At 34.2% G+C, this 17,709-nt stretch overlaps 1 protein-coding gene across 1 annotated transcript in view; it reads right to left on the minus strand.

The window, feature by feature from the left end:
• The window catches only part of LOC129270523 (cytohesin-1-like), a 36,178-nt gene extending 19,177 nt beyond the window's left edge, over positions 1-17,001 (minus strand). The window contains exons 1-5 of the mRNA XM_054907892.2: positions 16,887-17,001; positions 11,991-12,071; positions 9,914-10,026; positions 9,289-9,437; positions 6,687-6,798 (exon numbers count right to left, since the gene is read on the minus strand). Of these exons, the coding sequence (XP_054763867.2) occupies positions 6,687-6,798; positions 9,289-9,437; positions 9,914-10,026; positions 11,991-12,013 (397 nt within the window). The 5' untranslated portion in view covers positions 12,014-12,071; positions 16,887-17,001. The remainder of the gene's footprint in view (positions 1-6,686; positions 6,799-9,288; positions 9,438-9,913; positions 10,027-11,990; positions 12,072-16,886) is intronic.
• Positions 17,002-17,709: the final 708 nt, after the last annotated feature.

Here is a 17,709-nt window from a genome sequence, read left to right on the forward strand (position 1 = left end):
AGGAGAGCTGTGGGGGAACTAAATGGAATTTTGCATTTTTGGCAAAGAAATATGTCAACAACTGTAAAGTCAATCTGTGTTTATATCAAGGGGCGAGGCAGGGGTGGGGGGCTGGGGCATGGGCGGGGACAGAGGGTGTAAAGCAGAAAACGGATTTTAACTATTAAAAGAAATAATAAATATCCATCTACTGGTGGGAGTAGAAATGTGGAATCATATCAATATTTCTTTTAATAAGGCAAAGGATAATTCAGGAAAATCCGCCTTTGCAAACATTACAGCATCACAGAGATACTCCATGTATTTTACTTCGGGATAGCGATTAACAAAATCAGACATATTGGGATGGGATTATAAAGGATCTCACTCTTATGCAAAAGATTTTAAATATTCCTACAAATATTTTGAAGTGAGGTAATAGCAGGAATTGGATGATACAGGATCTCACATAGTCTACCACTGGGAACACTTAAAAGTAAAAATCATATATTCTAATCTACAATTCTACACCAATCACTTGGCAATTGAGGGTAGTGCAGCACTGGAACAGGCGGATTTTGAAGGACAATGTAAATTTAGATGGCATCTGTATTCTGCTTTCTAGCAGATATTAAGAAGAAGGTTGACTCAGGGTCCGATGCAACTGTGTGACATTACTTATGATTTTATCTTTCCCATCATCAACTTTTTACAAAATGAGATGAAATTACATGATATGGGATGACTAAGCATGGCTTTTCACTTCCCAAAATAATGGGTTAACACAAAGGGATGCGTGGGATAGAAAAAGACATTTCTATCATATCCATGAAAATTGTGAGTTGAATGAGATCACTAAGGCAGAGTTGAATGGATTTGGAAAATGTGATCTCAACATTCAACAAAAATCACACTTCTCCTTCAATGATTCTGATATAGATGTGTATACACTTTATCAATATGTACAGGAGTTAACAACTTTCCCTTTATAGAAATACATTCCAAAATTAATAATGATTTTGAAAAGGAGATTTTACAAGAAATTCAAAATACTATGTTGCTTTGATGCAATTATTTTGCTCAATATTGTAATCCCCTTTTAAATTGAAATTGTAAATTGATGTTGGGTGCTTGGGTTCATAAAAAATTGTGCTGAGATTCTTTCTGCTAAAAGCAATATATCAATTACAGTTTACTTTCTACAAGACAGATATAAACAATAAATTGCAGAAATCAAATTACTAGTTCAATGACTTAAGTTATAAGCCATTGGAAGAAAAACAAATTTAGGTTGAACATCAGAGAGTTAATAAATATCAAACCTGACACAAATCAATATCATTTTCTTATCAAATAACAGAGCATCATTTAATCAAAACATCATACATAATGTACCTGTCCTGAGATCTAAACTTGTGCTTTTCTTCAGCAGACACTCAATGTCTATCCATGCATATCAAATTTACATCTAATAGATGTCGTACAATTCAAAGTCTATTTCTACTAGTCCAAGCTACCATGATGCTTATTGCCATACCAAAATAAAACGTTTCCACGATGCAAGAAAAATATAAATCTCAAAAGAATAAAGATGAACTCATAAACTAAAATCCACTTTAAAATCATAAAAATCCTAACATAGGGGTGAGACAACAGCTAAAATAAAAATTAATATTCGAAGAATTAATCAAGAAAGACACCGAGGCATGCTTGGTCAATAAAAACCAATCTGATAAAAACATGTCAAATATTAAACAGCATAACGGATTAGTCGAAGATTGTATGACATACACATTATATTCCACACACTAAGCACCCTACAAAATCACAATGGTTACTTATTAAAAATAAAATACTATTAAAAGTTTACACCATTGAGACTGACTTACTATAAACAAGTATGACGTAAATATTGACAAATTCCATGTTTTTATTTTATTACCAGATCATAGAATGATAAAACAAATAATTAAGACAAATCAGATCATAAGTATAAGCGAAGTTTGCAAGCAGATACAATAATAACTCACTACTGTCTGTAATCAGATAGTAAATTTGCCAATATCCAGTTACACAATCACAGACATTAATCCCCATTTATCATAATACAAGTTTTATACATTAATCAATTATAAACTACACAGGCATAAATCAAATGCTAGTGCCTAAAATCAATTTTACCAAATCAAATTCTGATGAGCCCTGACAGAATTTGTTATTTACCAGTGAACATTATCGGTGGAAATTAGAGATTGTCAACAATCTACTCAAGATTTTTACGACATCATACCTCCTCAAAGAAAAGTCACTTCACCCACTGGTGAACTCGAGTGGGGTCTTTTCTGGTTGTAGCAACGAATTACTGGCAGTATCGGTTCACTAATCCTATAGCTAGAACAGTTTCATGATACATTCATAAATCAGAATTAGGATATTACCCGTAGATTTCATACAAGGAACACCCAAGATCGGATTCCCTTTTAACTGTTACAAAGTACTTCAGGTGATTTAGATGTCAAATTTAAGGATCTGAATACCACGGTAGCTTTGCTTATTACTTGTGGACTCTATTTCATTTTTTTTTTTCATTTAATTAACACTGGGTATTCATTGTATTTCAACATGAAACAAGAAGGGGTGGGAAAGCAACTAAAGACCTAACAATAAGTAAAGACAGCCACCCAATTTTTTCCGGAAAATGAACTGAAAATAAGAAGCGCTAAATAATTTTTTTTTAGGTGGGGGGGGGGGGTATAGAGGTGAGCGTTTCATAAAAGGGCTTGTTGGACGTCTGATCCAACAAAGTCTGTTTTATCTGAAAGTTAAGACATTTAAAAACATAAAGACAGTGCTTCTCAACCAATCAAAAACCAAGGAAATTGTCCGATCTGACAACTTGTCTGATGACAACAAATGTTGAATTTACAGGTATTTTCATGACAGGGAGGGTGTGAAAAATCCTCCTCGCAGCGCTACATTTCTTTTAGGTTTGCAAGATGGACACCAATGAACAGGCCTACTGACATTTTTTCACATCCATCATTGACTTTGTCATTAGAACATCTGCTTTGTTTTTTTCTGTTTGAAATTTGGCTGGGATTAAGAGCAGGAAACAAGATGGGTATGACGTCATTGATGAAACTGTCTTGTGATTGTCGTGACGATTGATAGCAAAAAATATTCCATGTAGTCTGGTTGGCAATGATCATGGTATTTTACGAAAGAAACATTGCAAGCCAGCCAAGCTTTTTAGCTTGAACCATAGAATTGAATATCTACATAAAATACATTTAAGTTAAATTCTATTGTTTAACAAATTTGATCATGATAAAAATTAACAATTCCTTCGTCATGTACTGTTCTTCTTATTTACATTCAGTCAAAGTTAATAATCAGATCCACTTTTCAAGGATACTTTTTTTAATTCAACCGTAACGTATGTAACTTTGAAAAAAAAATTCATGATTTTATACACCTCATCTATTAGAAGAGCTTTTGTGAACAGATTCAAAACCATTTTCAATAGACAAATGAAAACACCATTACATCAAACTACAGATGTTAATAATACATGAAAAGTAGAAATGGCTAGCATTTTATTTTCAATATGACAATGAACATCATTTAAGCTTGGACTATGCTAAGAGCAACTCGACTACAGCTTTCAATTGATATTTCTACATGTAAGTGACAAAGTTGACAATAACCTTAAAACTATTTTAAGTCTCAATGATGTTGATTAATCTTCTGAGCATCAAATAAATAAAAATTAGATGAAGAGAAATCATAAAGATGCAGTTGCAGAAATGATTTAAGGTTAAATCCAATCACCACTATGTTAAATCACAACATGCACCCAGAAATCATAGAAAACCAAAAGTAGGTGTGAAGCAGAAAATGATGATTTTCATTATATTCTATTTAATTATTTGTTGAAAAGAAATGTAGTGGAAGGTGACGATGGGAAACAAAAAGGTGAGAAAACAAAACAAATAAGTGAAATGAAAACAATGTGACTTAATTAAGGTTGAAACATCTGAAACAAAACAACTTTTCAGGTACAGGCAAGAGCATTTTCCTTCTTTTTTCAAATTAAAGAGCAAACGTTTCGACAGTGAGTTTCAAAGCACGCATTTAAAAAATTAGTACATGAAAACACAAAGGCAAAGAGATTTGGAATAAGAACAAGAATAATGAATAACATGCACCTTTGCACCCAACAAATAAAAATACAAACAAGAACACGTTGCAAGTCACGATATCATCAAAATTCTCCGCCAAAAAACAGAAAGAGGAAGAAAGAGAGGAAGATAAATCACAAGCCGTGGAAGGAACGGCATTGTGGGTAATATGCACTGACCTCCTACAGATTGTCACACCGCACCCAAAAAATTTAGGACATGGAGTCACCACACATGCAAATGTGTGTAGGTATGCATGTGAGTCGCAGGCAGGCAACGGATAAGTAGAAAAAAACATAATGAGAATCAAGTATAGAAAGGAGATGGGGAAAATACATTATTGGTGAATGATGAATTTGAAAAATTTAAATATTTCCTAAAATAATCATCAGACCAGCTTTAATCAAACGCTATTAAATCAACTTCCGCTTGAAGAAACAAAGGAAAAAAATATTCACACTCAATTAATTTGGTTAAAAATAAATAATATTATTTTTCAACTATTGGGACTATCAGGAAAATAATTCATGAAAACCAAAATGTTATGAATGAATGATTACAAATGTTAAGAAAATAAACCTTGAAAATTCAGAAATAAGGGGGAAATGAATAAATTAGATAATCTAAATAACGATCTGTAATGATTTTCTTCTCAAAATTTAATATCTTTTAATGATCACCAGAAAATGAAATTGATTTGAAAACATCAATAGTTTTTCCATGCAACAGAAACAAACTATGTTTGACTTTGAAAATGATCTTTTAATGATACAGATTCTAAAATGCCAGAAAATATGTTAGAATACTTCTCTAGTCTAATAACTTAAGTGAACTGTCTCATGCAACATTTAGAAGAATGAGAAGAGAATTACTGATGAAAAGTTACTTATTGAGAACTTATAGAACCCAAACGGTATTAAATTCAGGGCTGGTTGCTTGCATATTAGAGTATGCCAGTACTTTGTATAATACACTGCACAGCATTGCACACGATATAATGCTAGCATTGCAAATTTTTGACCAACTGAATTAAAAATCGAACCACAAATAACACATTCATTCTTCCTGTGCAGTTAATATCTTTATGTATGCTTCCATATAGTGCATTAGCTAGTAAAAAGGCAATAGCATTATATATGTGACAAAGAAATTATGATGAATTCTATTCAAAGCAACTTGATTTTTACCGAGATTCTACATTCTTAATTTCATTAATCTATTTTAGGTGACCAATGATGTATTTTACTAGGTGTCAAAATTTATCCTCTAACCCCCCCCCCCCCCCACCCACATCATGACTATTGATTCTGTCAGGAAGCGAGCTTTCAAGAACAAGGAAGTGCGGAAGTGAGAGCTTTCAAGAACAATGCTCTAGACCGGAAAGAGTTGCCAATTTTGTAACTGGCATGCTCTTGCATTTCTTTCTTTCTTCTTTTAAACACGACTTCCCTAAAATCTCCTCAAAATGTGATTTGTTGTTAGTTTTAAAGTTAAAACATGCTGTGGAAAAACAAACCCTTTTTAGAAACAACTATTCTTCTTCTCTATTGTTTTTTTAAGCTCGATCCATATAAAACATGGGAAATTTCTGCCACACATGTTTGTTATGGATTGACTGTATGCATTTTCTTTATATTTTTCCAAACCCATTCCACTGAAGCTGATTGTAAAATTTCATATTTCCAAATAATACATTCATAATAGTAGCCTTTGCACACACTTCATTAGCATCATGGCTTTTTATTTTTCTCACAATTTGAAAGAAAAGAAATAAAAATAATTATTTTAGGAGTTTAGGATCACATCAAGTACATTTTTGAAAACTCACAATTATAGAAATCACAATATGAAACACAATTTGTATCTATACATATAATTTATAGGATGAATTTCTATACTGAAATCAAATGTTAAAATGATAAATATGATTTAGTATGTTAGTAGGAATCATTGCAACCGTTCTACATATCTATAAATTATGATTAAAGCTGATTTATGGTTTGTCTATCCTCTCCATACAAATTTTGAAGTAGCTAATATCATATCAAAAGCTCACAGGTGCAATATAATTGAACTCTTTGGCAAAGACTGATTATAAAGATTTAGTGAATAATTATAACATGTATCAAGGCAATAACATATGTAAGCTTATTTCTGAAGCAATATGTGTGGCAATGCTAATATATTTTCTCACATTTTGTTATATAGTTAATGAGATTATCAAATAACATATATCTGAATAATTAACAAAAATCATGCAATTTGTCTATATAAATAAAGTATATATTGGATAACTCTTCATAGAAAGATAAATATCTTGGGAAATAAATTGACAATGTGGTGTCACTGAACAAAAAATGAAAAATCAAATGGTGTTTTAAATAAATGATGAAATGTTTAAAGGTTTAAAGCATTAAAATATATAAAGACAACATACGTTTCATGAGAGAGTAATTGAATCCTGGAGTGAACCTCTCAAAAAAAAAATCCTAGACATTATGTCTGAAAACAAGACAGAAAACTTACCTTGCTTCATTAACCAGCCCTCTTTGTCGGGATTGAAGAAGGTGTGCGTCAAATCGTTCCCATCATCCTCCGGGATCTTGAAAGGTTCGTTTTTTATGCTCTCATATAAGCTCTGCAAGAAGACAAGACGGTGCGGAAGAAAGAAAGAGATACAAAAAAATTTGAACCCCATGGTTGTGGAATGAAATCATTTGTACTGGAAATGGGAAGTGGCAGTGGAGGACCAGGGTCCGATAGCACAAAACATAGAAATTGATGGTATGTTTGATTTTTATGATTGATTGTACATTATAGTCAATGCAATCAATTGTTAAAATATGTCCCATGATCAATTACAAGGCTTTGTCTAACACAGGATCCAGATGTTGACCAGTTTCAGGAAAAATGAAGGGTAGGCTTTCTCTCTGCAACCCTGGTCATGACCTACACATAGCAACAATTACCACCAACGGATATCCCTGGTGACTCGGTTCATGAAGTCTATCAAGGTCTGCTGAACTTGGATCAAATGGAAACACCTAAAACAGCCTTCTACATCACTTTTTGGTAATTACACATCACCAGTGGGCTGTTGAAACCTTGGATCTCAAATTTCATAATTTTTCGGACAGTTCAGAAAATGTTACTTTTTCAGGGGCTTTTCAAGTGGCAACCATCTTTGGCCTACCAAGGGTTCTCTACAGGAATTATATGTTTTCAATGAAATGTAGGGTTGCCACCATTGCCATAACTTTAATTTTAAATAACCCAACAACAATCATAGATACTCGATAGGCATAGGCATAAGAGAAAAGATGAGAGAGGGAAGACTAAGAAGAGAAGGTAAAGTAGGTGAAAGGGGTTTATTCTTGTCCGCTGTTTTAGTGTTACACCTAGCTACAAAGACTGGCTCTCATTTCCATCCTTGGTTTCACAAAGGAAGTAGCAGAGACCAGAGGTGTCCCAGGGAAAAACTAGACAATACACCTTTGAAGAAAATGATTACAATCCCACAGGATGGTGTGGACATCCCTCTGTGCCAAAGTGGTTTCCCCCACCTGTGCTCCTCAGACATAGCCCAAGGTACGATCTATTATTAGAAAAAGGGATGTTCATTTCAACTAAGGTGTGCATGTGATAAATAAGTTTTAGAACTTTGCTGTAATATTTGGTTGAAATCTCCTGAATTATATACTTTCACTATATCTTACATAACACATCAACTAAAACTCTATCACAAGAAACCAAATTGTTGAGAAACATGCTAAAAAAAAACCACAGGAAAAGTGGTTTTGATAGATAAGTGGTCTATATGAAGAGAATCTTATGATAAAAGTTTGATTTTGGGTGAGAGAGGAAAATTCAACTTACGGAACATAATACTTAAGAATTACAAGACAAATGAACTTTCTAAAGGGTTGATTTTGTAATATTTCAGAAAGTGAGTTTTGTTAAATAAGAGGGCCACTACATTGAGACAATATTCTGTAACCATGTGATTTTATAATGGTCTGATCCCTCAATAGAAATACCCACCCTTCCCCAGTCAATAAATGGACTGTCTCAGATAAAAATCAGGATATCACACTTTAAATCCCAGTTCCAACGATAACACATTCAAGCGCGGGTTTGTGCCAAACTTTTTCCCTTTCATGATAAACATTACAAGGAAGGATGTGGTTTTGAATAAATCAGAAATCGGAAGGCAATCAATTCACTTCAATTGCTCTATCTTTGAGCATTTTACCAGATGTCTCGAAGCATTGTAATCGTTAATTTACCTGTGTATATATCGTCACAGTAAAGGTCACAGGTGAGTGCTATAAAATGTCAATTCTATTTTAATGTCAGTGCAACTTCCTACTGAAGTAATTTTTTTATGCCAGAATACGTAGACAGATTTTGAGGATCAATGTCTAATGATCTAATATGTCTCACCGTCAGGGCCTATCCGATTCCATTAAAATGCAGTTGTATTTGACTTTTCAAGAATCATTTTCATTAAAACAATGCATCAATTAAAAATAAATCAGGTTCAGTCTTTACCTGGATCTCAAGGTAGGTTCTGTTCAATACATGTAACAGATGTAGTAGAGCAGTCATCGCAAGAAAAGGAACAAAGATTTCCCCCTTTAAGGTTCTATATCTGAGAAATCTTTGACAGAATCATGGGCCAAGAAAGACTAATTGGGTCAAAATCTTGCATTTTGGAAGAAAACCAAGGTGTCATGAATACTTCGAGAGAAGTGAGAGAGATCATACTATAGTCAAGGATTATTCATAGGATACAGGATTGCCAAGTGGGGTGGGAAAAGGGGAAGGAAAGACACAAGGACAGACAGACAGATAGATAGACAGATATATAGGTAGATTAAGAGAAAATTAATAGACAGATAGATAGATAGATAACACAGTAGCACAAAGGCTAGCACAGACCAGCTGTAATAACTTAGTCTAATAAAGTAGTAGTAGTAAAATGTTATTTATTAAAACAAAACAACATACGGCAGCTCGAAGTCTACGTTTGAAAATAGTATATGAATTGAGAAAGAATAGAGCCTGCGGCGAATCTAGAGAATTCATTCCCATAAGTAATTCTACTGGGATTAAAGTCAATAAATACCTTGAGAAGTTCTTCAGGTAAATCACCTCCCTCATTAATCCCTCTGTTCATGTGGATAAACCTTTCTAGTGTGGGTTTGTCCTTGACATTAGGGTTGTGTAGACTGGTGTTCAACATGATGATGGCAAACGATAACACATAGCATGTATCTGGATGAAAGGGAGAGAAAGGGTAACCATTCACAATACTGTTATTGAACCTTCAGTCTTACAACTTATAGCAATCAAAGTATATGTGTTGTGGTATAGTCGCTAATTATTTCTTACATTCTCAATCAAGTGTTGGCAGCTTACATCCACAGCAACATTGACATGTTATGGAAAGTAAAACCAGGAAAAAATATCTTTTTGACACAAGATGGCTATAATTTCAAAGTTTTGTAGAGTATCCAATATTTCATTTTGGATTTAGACCAATGGCATTTTATGGGTGCTCTTATTTTTTTCTTGAGGCTTTTTGGTGAATTTTCAAATAAATTTTGATTTCTTTTATTTTTTTTATTTGGGAGGGGGGTGGTTATCTTTTTTTTCACATGTTAAACAGGGAAGGTTGTTTTTGAGATTGGACACCCCCATCATTTTCTTCTAAGATGTGAGACATACTATTTTGAAAAATAGGTGTATACCTGTTGATTCAAAGACCCCAGGGTTGGTTTCACAGTAACGCTTTGCAAAGCATTCCATCATACGATCAATCTTCTGAGCTTCCCCAGGCAGACGAAAACTCCACAGGAATTGCCTGAAAATACACAAAGAAATACACAAAATACTCTTAATTGATCAAGAAGAAAAGCAATGTACTCAGAATACATTTTAAGGTACCGTACACATCAACAAACAATAACATCATTTTTAAAATATACATATACATATGTTTTATAATTACTGACTTTATCTTTTTTACAATTAATTGCCTAATGTTCATGAAGCATATATATTTGAAGGAAATCTTGTAATGTTAATTGAATTTCCAGCCTGATAATACAGGAAACAGCCAACTTTTCCTGCTACAAAAAATCCATTCCCCTTTCTTCTTCCCATAGAATTTCAGACATGATTCAACATTGAAACATATCAACTAAAGTCAATTTTCACTTTAACTTAAGTCTACAAGTATAAAAAAAAAAAAAAAAAGTAATGTATTGCGTATACATGAACGTCATGATGAGCTTGAATGCAGGGTAACTTCATAATTTTGACCTATTGATGGTGAGGGATATCATCTATAAAGATCATTTTCATCAAATACTCAGACAGCTGGGGCAATAACGATCTCATATCAGACACGACCATCTCCCATTATCAAGGCCAAAACAAGACATCAAGCCCTTGCCAGGCATAACTGATGAATATCATATTGCACAAAAATGTTCCTAAATCACCTCATTTGGGTGATGGGTTTTAAGGTTCTTTAGGAACGATGCCAATTTGCCAATATTTGATTGGCTGAATGAGCATGTATAAGAGTGCTTTGAGGTACAGAGAAGTCACATGATACTACCCCAAACGGGACCCCAGAGTAACAGACAAAACATTTTCCCTGTTGTGACTATTAAAATACAATGATAAAATTTTTAATTTACTTCAGATGACCCCCCCCCCATCATAGTTGAAAGGTTATATTGAAAAGGAAATTAGTTGAGTTGGTTGATATATTACTAACTTTTTTTTTTTTTTTTTTTTGGGGGGGGGGGGGGCCTGAGAGCATGAAATTGAGAAAACAAGACATACCGTGACTTCTCGTAAAATTTAGGACCCTATTGAGGCCTAGATAATACAGATCAACAATGATGGCTGTTCTTAAAATATTTTGTTTGCATCATATTATTTGTCTGCAATTTATTATTCATAACATAACCCCTGTAATAGTTCATCAAAAGGAAAAAAAAGTAACCTGGACTTATTTTCGTTGTACTCCCCTTTGCTTTCTATGGGAATAAATGTGACATCCAAAATGTTGTAAAAAGATACCCAGATACATTCCACTTCTGATACAAAGAATATGCATTGGCACTATTCCACTGAGGTTGTTACAGACATATTTTACAAATAATAATGATTGCTGTCTGGCTGGGTGCTGCATCTTGCATTCAACTTCATAATAAATTCTGCATGTGTACAATATCCCCCAGTGGATTTCTGCATTCTATCATTCTCGAGTATTGATCGTCTGCACTTGACAGATACCATATGGACTGAAATACTTCATTATAAAATGTAAAATAACATTGCCGAGACGAGTCCAATACATTTTAATGCAATGAGCATTTATGTGATGTGTGTGTACAAATATCCAACACTCTAATGATGACTTCTTGTCTGTACATTAGGGTGATTTCCTGCTTGTAATTGTAAATTGATAAACACGTGTACATGTATGACAGAATTCAAAGTGAACTATAACGTAATATACTGACGAGGAATTTATTCCACCTCGGAAATGTCATGAAATGTCAAGACGTCTTTCAATGTGTATAGAAAAGGAAAACTTGGAGATATCATAACTTTCTTATTTTACATCCAATTTTTATGAAAATTTCAGCATAATGCATATATGATTGATTTGTCTCCATTCAAATCAACTTTTTTGATGGGGTTGACTTGGCCAATTCTAAGCCTGATATTGCCCATCATATATCATATCAGTAAGTTTATATTTCTGATGTTTTGAGACTTTATTATGGTTTGATTATTGCTATTTACCTTAGTGCCTGTACGAGGATCATGTCTTTAAACTCATGGAGAGCTACAAACGATTCCAGTACCTCTATATTGAAGTCTTTCCTGTGAAAGAAAAAGAACAGAGTTTAAAAATAAACATGAAAGAAATGTAACAGTTCACTCTCAAGACTAAAAGAAATATATCCATATCATACCACAGATAAAATAAATATCAGCTTTTTATGGGGGGGGGGGGGGTACTTTTACATATGCCCACAATTTAACATGTCTACATTTTTTCAAAATTAGCCCCTAAAGTTAGGTGACGGGTACTATGTCTGGGCCTCACACCTCAAAAAATCAGGGAGTACCCACCCCCCCAAAAAAAAAGAGATTACTTTGAACCTTTAATAGAGAAATTAGCAAATCTGTGAATATCACCAACTAAATATAATATAATATAATAATGTGACTATTAGAGTGGAGCATTGTGGCCCAGTGGATTAATCTTCGGACTATGAAACAGAGGGTCGTGGGTTCGAATCCCAGCCATGGCGTAATTTCCAAGAAATTTATCCACATTGTGCTGCACTCGACCCAGGTGAGGTAAATGGGTACCTGGCAGGAATTTATTCCTTGAAATGCCACCACGTTGTAAAAGGCTGCGGGCTAAAGCCAGGGTAATAATATCCAATGAAGCGCATAGGGACGCATTTGGCAGTGATATGTTTCTATATAAGCATGTTGGTATTATTATTATTGTAATAGCTATAAATGATAACTATTGTAATTACTGTAAATGATAAATTTTGTAATTCCTTTAAATGATGACACATCTTTTTAAGGCATGGGCCTAATTACCATATAAGAAATATCCATATCCTGGACCATTCAATTCTATGTGAAAAATAGGTTCACACTTGCATCATAAATGAAATATTTAGTAAGCCTTCGTGTAACAAAATAATTTGATACGTGGAACTACTGGAGAAAAGATATTTACTTGGGGAGTGACAATTTTCCTTTTTTTTTTATTAAGGTTGAGCTTCAGTAAGCCCCTGGGGGTACATTGTCCTAGATTATAGTGAAATTGACACACCGAGTATACAATTACAGCTCTAACAAGGGGAGATGAACATACATCACATTTTCAATGGTCCTAACCAAAGCACGCTCAACCACGGAAAGTATATATTATTTCATATCTGAGCCTCAAGGAGTAAGCAACATAGAAACAATGTTAGATAGTATACATTGTCTTTGTCTATTGCATTGTCAGTGTCAGTGTGTCATTATGATTTCTTCATGTGGGAGAGGGTGGGGGGTAATTAAATTCATTAAATACAAACTACAATAAGAATAATATAAATGTACTATAGTCTTGAGGCTGGTGTCTACAGCCGGGTGTCAAGTGTCAGACACAACTATGGCTATAATATAAGTTTTACTGGAATTCATTGATTCTGGGGAATTCTTCTTCTTCCTGTTTATACTGCAGGCAAACTCCTCAATCGAATTCTAATTTTGTTTGCAGCAATACATTAAACACTATATCGAGGTAATTGTACCACGAAAATGTATAATATGAAGAAAGGGGGCGAAATGCCCTGAAGTACACATTTTTAAAATCCTGCAAACGTTGCAAAAGAGCACACTAATCTCTCTTTATTTACTGTGTATTATAATTTTCACATGAATAGAATCGATAATAAAAAGAAAATCATAAATTCCACTATAAAACTGCTTCTATGATCTAGACGAAACATACTAGTTGATTTCATACCAACGAGTTACACCTTTCTGAACGTCATTTACAAATTATAACATTAGGGGCCAACATTACAAGGGGGAAAAAGTATCCATTTTCTCGTTTGTACCATTTCACAAATTTACATCATTCAGATACGTACTGAGATATGATATACAATTGATGTGATCCAAAATATGTGAACAATGTTGATCACATTATAATGTCCACCCCCAAAAATCGTAGATGTACTCCTGCTATTGGACTGAGGCATGATGGGAAGGAGATGGAGTTAAAAGAGGTGTATCTACATGCCGGTCACAGGGAAAACCTATCCACCCAACGACAGAATTTAATTACAGCTCCGGTTGTAGGGTCAAAGAAATTGATGTGATTTGGCTTGTATCTCTTCCTCCCAGGGGATAAATATCCTTGTCTGCCTTTCGCTTCATCACTACCATACACAGTTTTACGAAAAAATGCTGATTAATACTCGACACACATTATCTCTCCTGGTAGAATTACTTTCTGTATAGGCCTACCTTTTAAGTGAAAATGTTGTATTTCTCTTTCATTTGGAACCATAACAGGACATCTTATTTTCTGCTTTGTTTATTTATTTACAAGTATCCATTAATTTTTGTAGAAAAATCCCCAAGGAAATGACAAGCCTCATTTCACTTTCACAGTCAAACTTTATGATATGCGTAGGTCAAGGAATTCAAGGGTAATTAAAATAGTGAAGCCCATTGAGTATATTACATCATTAGGGACAATTTCATAATTAGGTAATTTTACATCCTTTTATCTCTTATTTTTTTCTCTCAGTTAATTTCATATTTTATATTTCTTATTGAAACAATACAAAAAATCCCTTAGATTTTATTGGACCTATTTTCTTTATACAATAATATTGAATTTTAAGGGGGACATCTGTTGTAATAACAATGAACAACATACCTTTACAATTTTCTGGATTACAGTGTCCCTAAATATCAGGTTTTTACTAGCAAAATATGCATTTACTCAATTACTACATGCAAACCACTTTTTTTCAATTTCTATTATCTATTTCCTTTACATTTGTTTTTTTTTTATTATTATTTCTTTCTTTTATTTTCTATTTTAGTTTTTTGTTTTCTTTTTTATTCATTATTTATCTTCTTTTTTTTTTAAATGGGGGGGGGGGGGGGGGGGATGGTTGCACATGTATACACCTAAACAGTGGAGTGGTTCCTCCCTCAACCTTTGTATCCCAACTAATTATCATTTAAACATGCTTTCAACAGGCATGACTTTGCTTCAAAGCAGTTTGCCGAACAGAAACCTGTCTCTTGCAGCTGACATCTCTGAGTAGTTTGACATGTTATACAGTCATTAATAGAACTTGACCCCTCCTCATTTACCCTACACTACCATATGCATCCCAAGAACCATAGCATTCCTAAAGGAATAGTATACAGACACAAAAGCTTGTGAGGGTCAATCTTTGGAGTTCAAGAGTACAGTCAACTTCACAGTCAACCTTACAAAATTTAAGCCAGAGGTTTTCAATTAACCGTGTACACACCAACCGTGGTGCATCAGGCATTGCAATGTGGTGCATGCAAGCCTCTACAGAAAAATACATAAAGGAATTGAAATATTTTCAACTATTTCCTAATTTGTGATGAATGAGAAGTCAAGATGTCAACATAAGAGCCGATTTGGGGCATATATATATACACAAGGCCTCACATTCAAGCTTCAGGGGTTCTGACCACCACCCCTCCCATGTCCTTCAGATTGAAAGACAAGAGTCATAACCACTAGATGATGCCCCACATTATAGTAAACATATCACAAGTGGTTTATCCCGATGTTGTAGCAGTGCGCCTTCGCACTGAACGAATACCGCGACAGTCGCAGAGCTGTCCCGCTGCTATCACTATGACTTGCCTAACGAGTAGCGATAGTTTGTTGCAGAGTTATTGCGAGGCGAGGTGATCCTGGGCTAGTTTATCGCGGGTCCGAGAATTCACACTGTAGGCAACACCGATACAGTCTCGGGACAGTCCCAGTACTGTAGCGGTGTTTGTGGCCAGTGTGAAGAGGGTATGTGTACTCTTAAAACATGTTACTGAAATGTGTTTACCTAACAATACTGTTGTAGCAATAAAAAAGAATAACTTTATGTATTTACATTTGTCATTGCTAGGAACAGAAGCACTGAATATCATTGACACATGAATAAAACAGATCAGCACAAATTGTGCTATTTGTTCAGTCATGGTCACATCTGTTTGAATCGGCCAAAAATTTGTGCTTGTTTACTTGGACTTTGAAAACATAGGTTCTGTTGATCTACTTGGACAATTTACTGGTGAATAAAATACCCATGAACTGCAAATTGCTATGGGAAATACAGACAAGCACCTACAAACAACAATGACTCAATAAGGTTGGGAAAGAAAAATGCATGGTAAATAAAGAGAGACCAACTTGATTGCATTAGCATTGAGTCTCTGTACTTTTGACTGGTAAAAAATCATATTTCAGTGAGTTAGCAAAATGTAGGCCTACTCAAGCAAGCATAATTGACCAAAGATTTCTAAGGATTTCTCTATTACATAAGATGGGGGATGGCAAGAACACAGCCCATTATAATAATAAATAAAATAGGATTTGTATAGCATACGTATCCACCTTGTTAGGTGCTCAAAGCTTTTTGAGGAAGTACTTCCTGCCAGTACCCATTTACCTCACCTGGGTCAAGTGCAGCAAAACGTGGGTAAATTTCTTGCTGAAGGAAAACACACTACAGCTGGGAATCGAACCCACGTCCCTCAGATTGAATCAGTCTTGACCACTAGACTAGGACGCCTTCACACATTATCATTACCATTTACCAAGTTCGCCTTTTACAGTGTATATTCATGCTGGAAGAAAATTCAGTCCAACGTGGGCATTTATTTCAGGGGTCAAGGCTCATCGTTTATTTTTTGGTAAATTTGATACATACATGTACGAGTACCCATCACTTGTTTTAGCATTTCACTCACTCTTCTCTATTTTGATAAACCCCAAAAGGGTTAATAGTTATTTTCAAAGCAGTATGTACACTTTAAAGACAAAATTTTATAGAATTTTTCAGAATGAACAAGAGAGTGGGTGTGGCATAGATGATAGATATAATACGCATATATACAAACCTTTCTCCTAAGTAGTCTCCTATCGCTGTTTTATTCAGACCTTCTCCTTTGTAAAGGAACTGTGCAACCTCCTCCGGTGTCTCCTTCAGAAGGTTGTTCTGTATCAAGTACTCTATGCCCTGTAAGAAAGATATGAAGAAAAAAAATAAAGAAAATAAGTATTAATAAATTTATCAAAATTCAATATCAAATACTCTTTCCTATATTATGCCTAATGAAACAATGAAGGAAAAAATCATATTGTCCATGTACACTGTATCATTAACTTCAAATACTTTTTCCTACACTATAGATCGAAGGAAAAACATGCAGCTACAGCCTACATTGTACCATCGACTAGTAGGTCATGGTTGTCCTATACATATCAAATAATATATGGCCTGTGGAACAGACAACACAAAGCATGGAAAGAGAAACAATCATTTCAATAATAATATCAGTCTGTATAAAAACCCTTTATAGACCGTAAGATAACGATTACTGTCTGATTGGAAAATAAAATCAATGACTTGATCTAAATCTTTATACATAACAAACTTTGAGCCCATATATATGAGAAAGATAATGGAATTCAAACTACAAATTGATCTACGCACAAAATCTATGCATGACCCCAATTATGGACAGGGAACAAGATTGAATAAAATCCAAAGACAATACTGCTTAATATTTATGATATCATATCAATATCTCTGGCTTGGCTGATAACAAAGCAAACTTGATACAAGTTCAGGGTATAAGGATGATCTGCAATTGTAGATCAAGTAACACAAATATTTGCAATCCATTTCATGTTTCAAACATGTTTTTGATTGTTTGATAA

The sequence above is a fragment of the Lytechinus pictus genome, chromosome 10 (assembly GCF_037042905.1).
Source record: "Lytechinus pictus isolate F3 Inbred chromosome 10, Lp3.0, whole genome shotgun sequence".
NCBI lineage: Eukaryota > Metazoa > Echinodermata > Echinoidea > Temnopleuroida > Toxopneustidae > Lytechinus > Lytechinus pictus.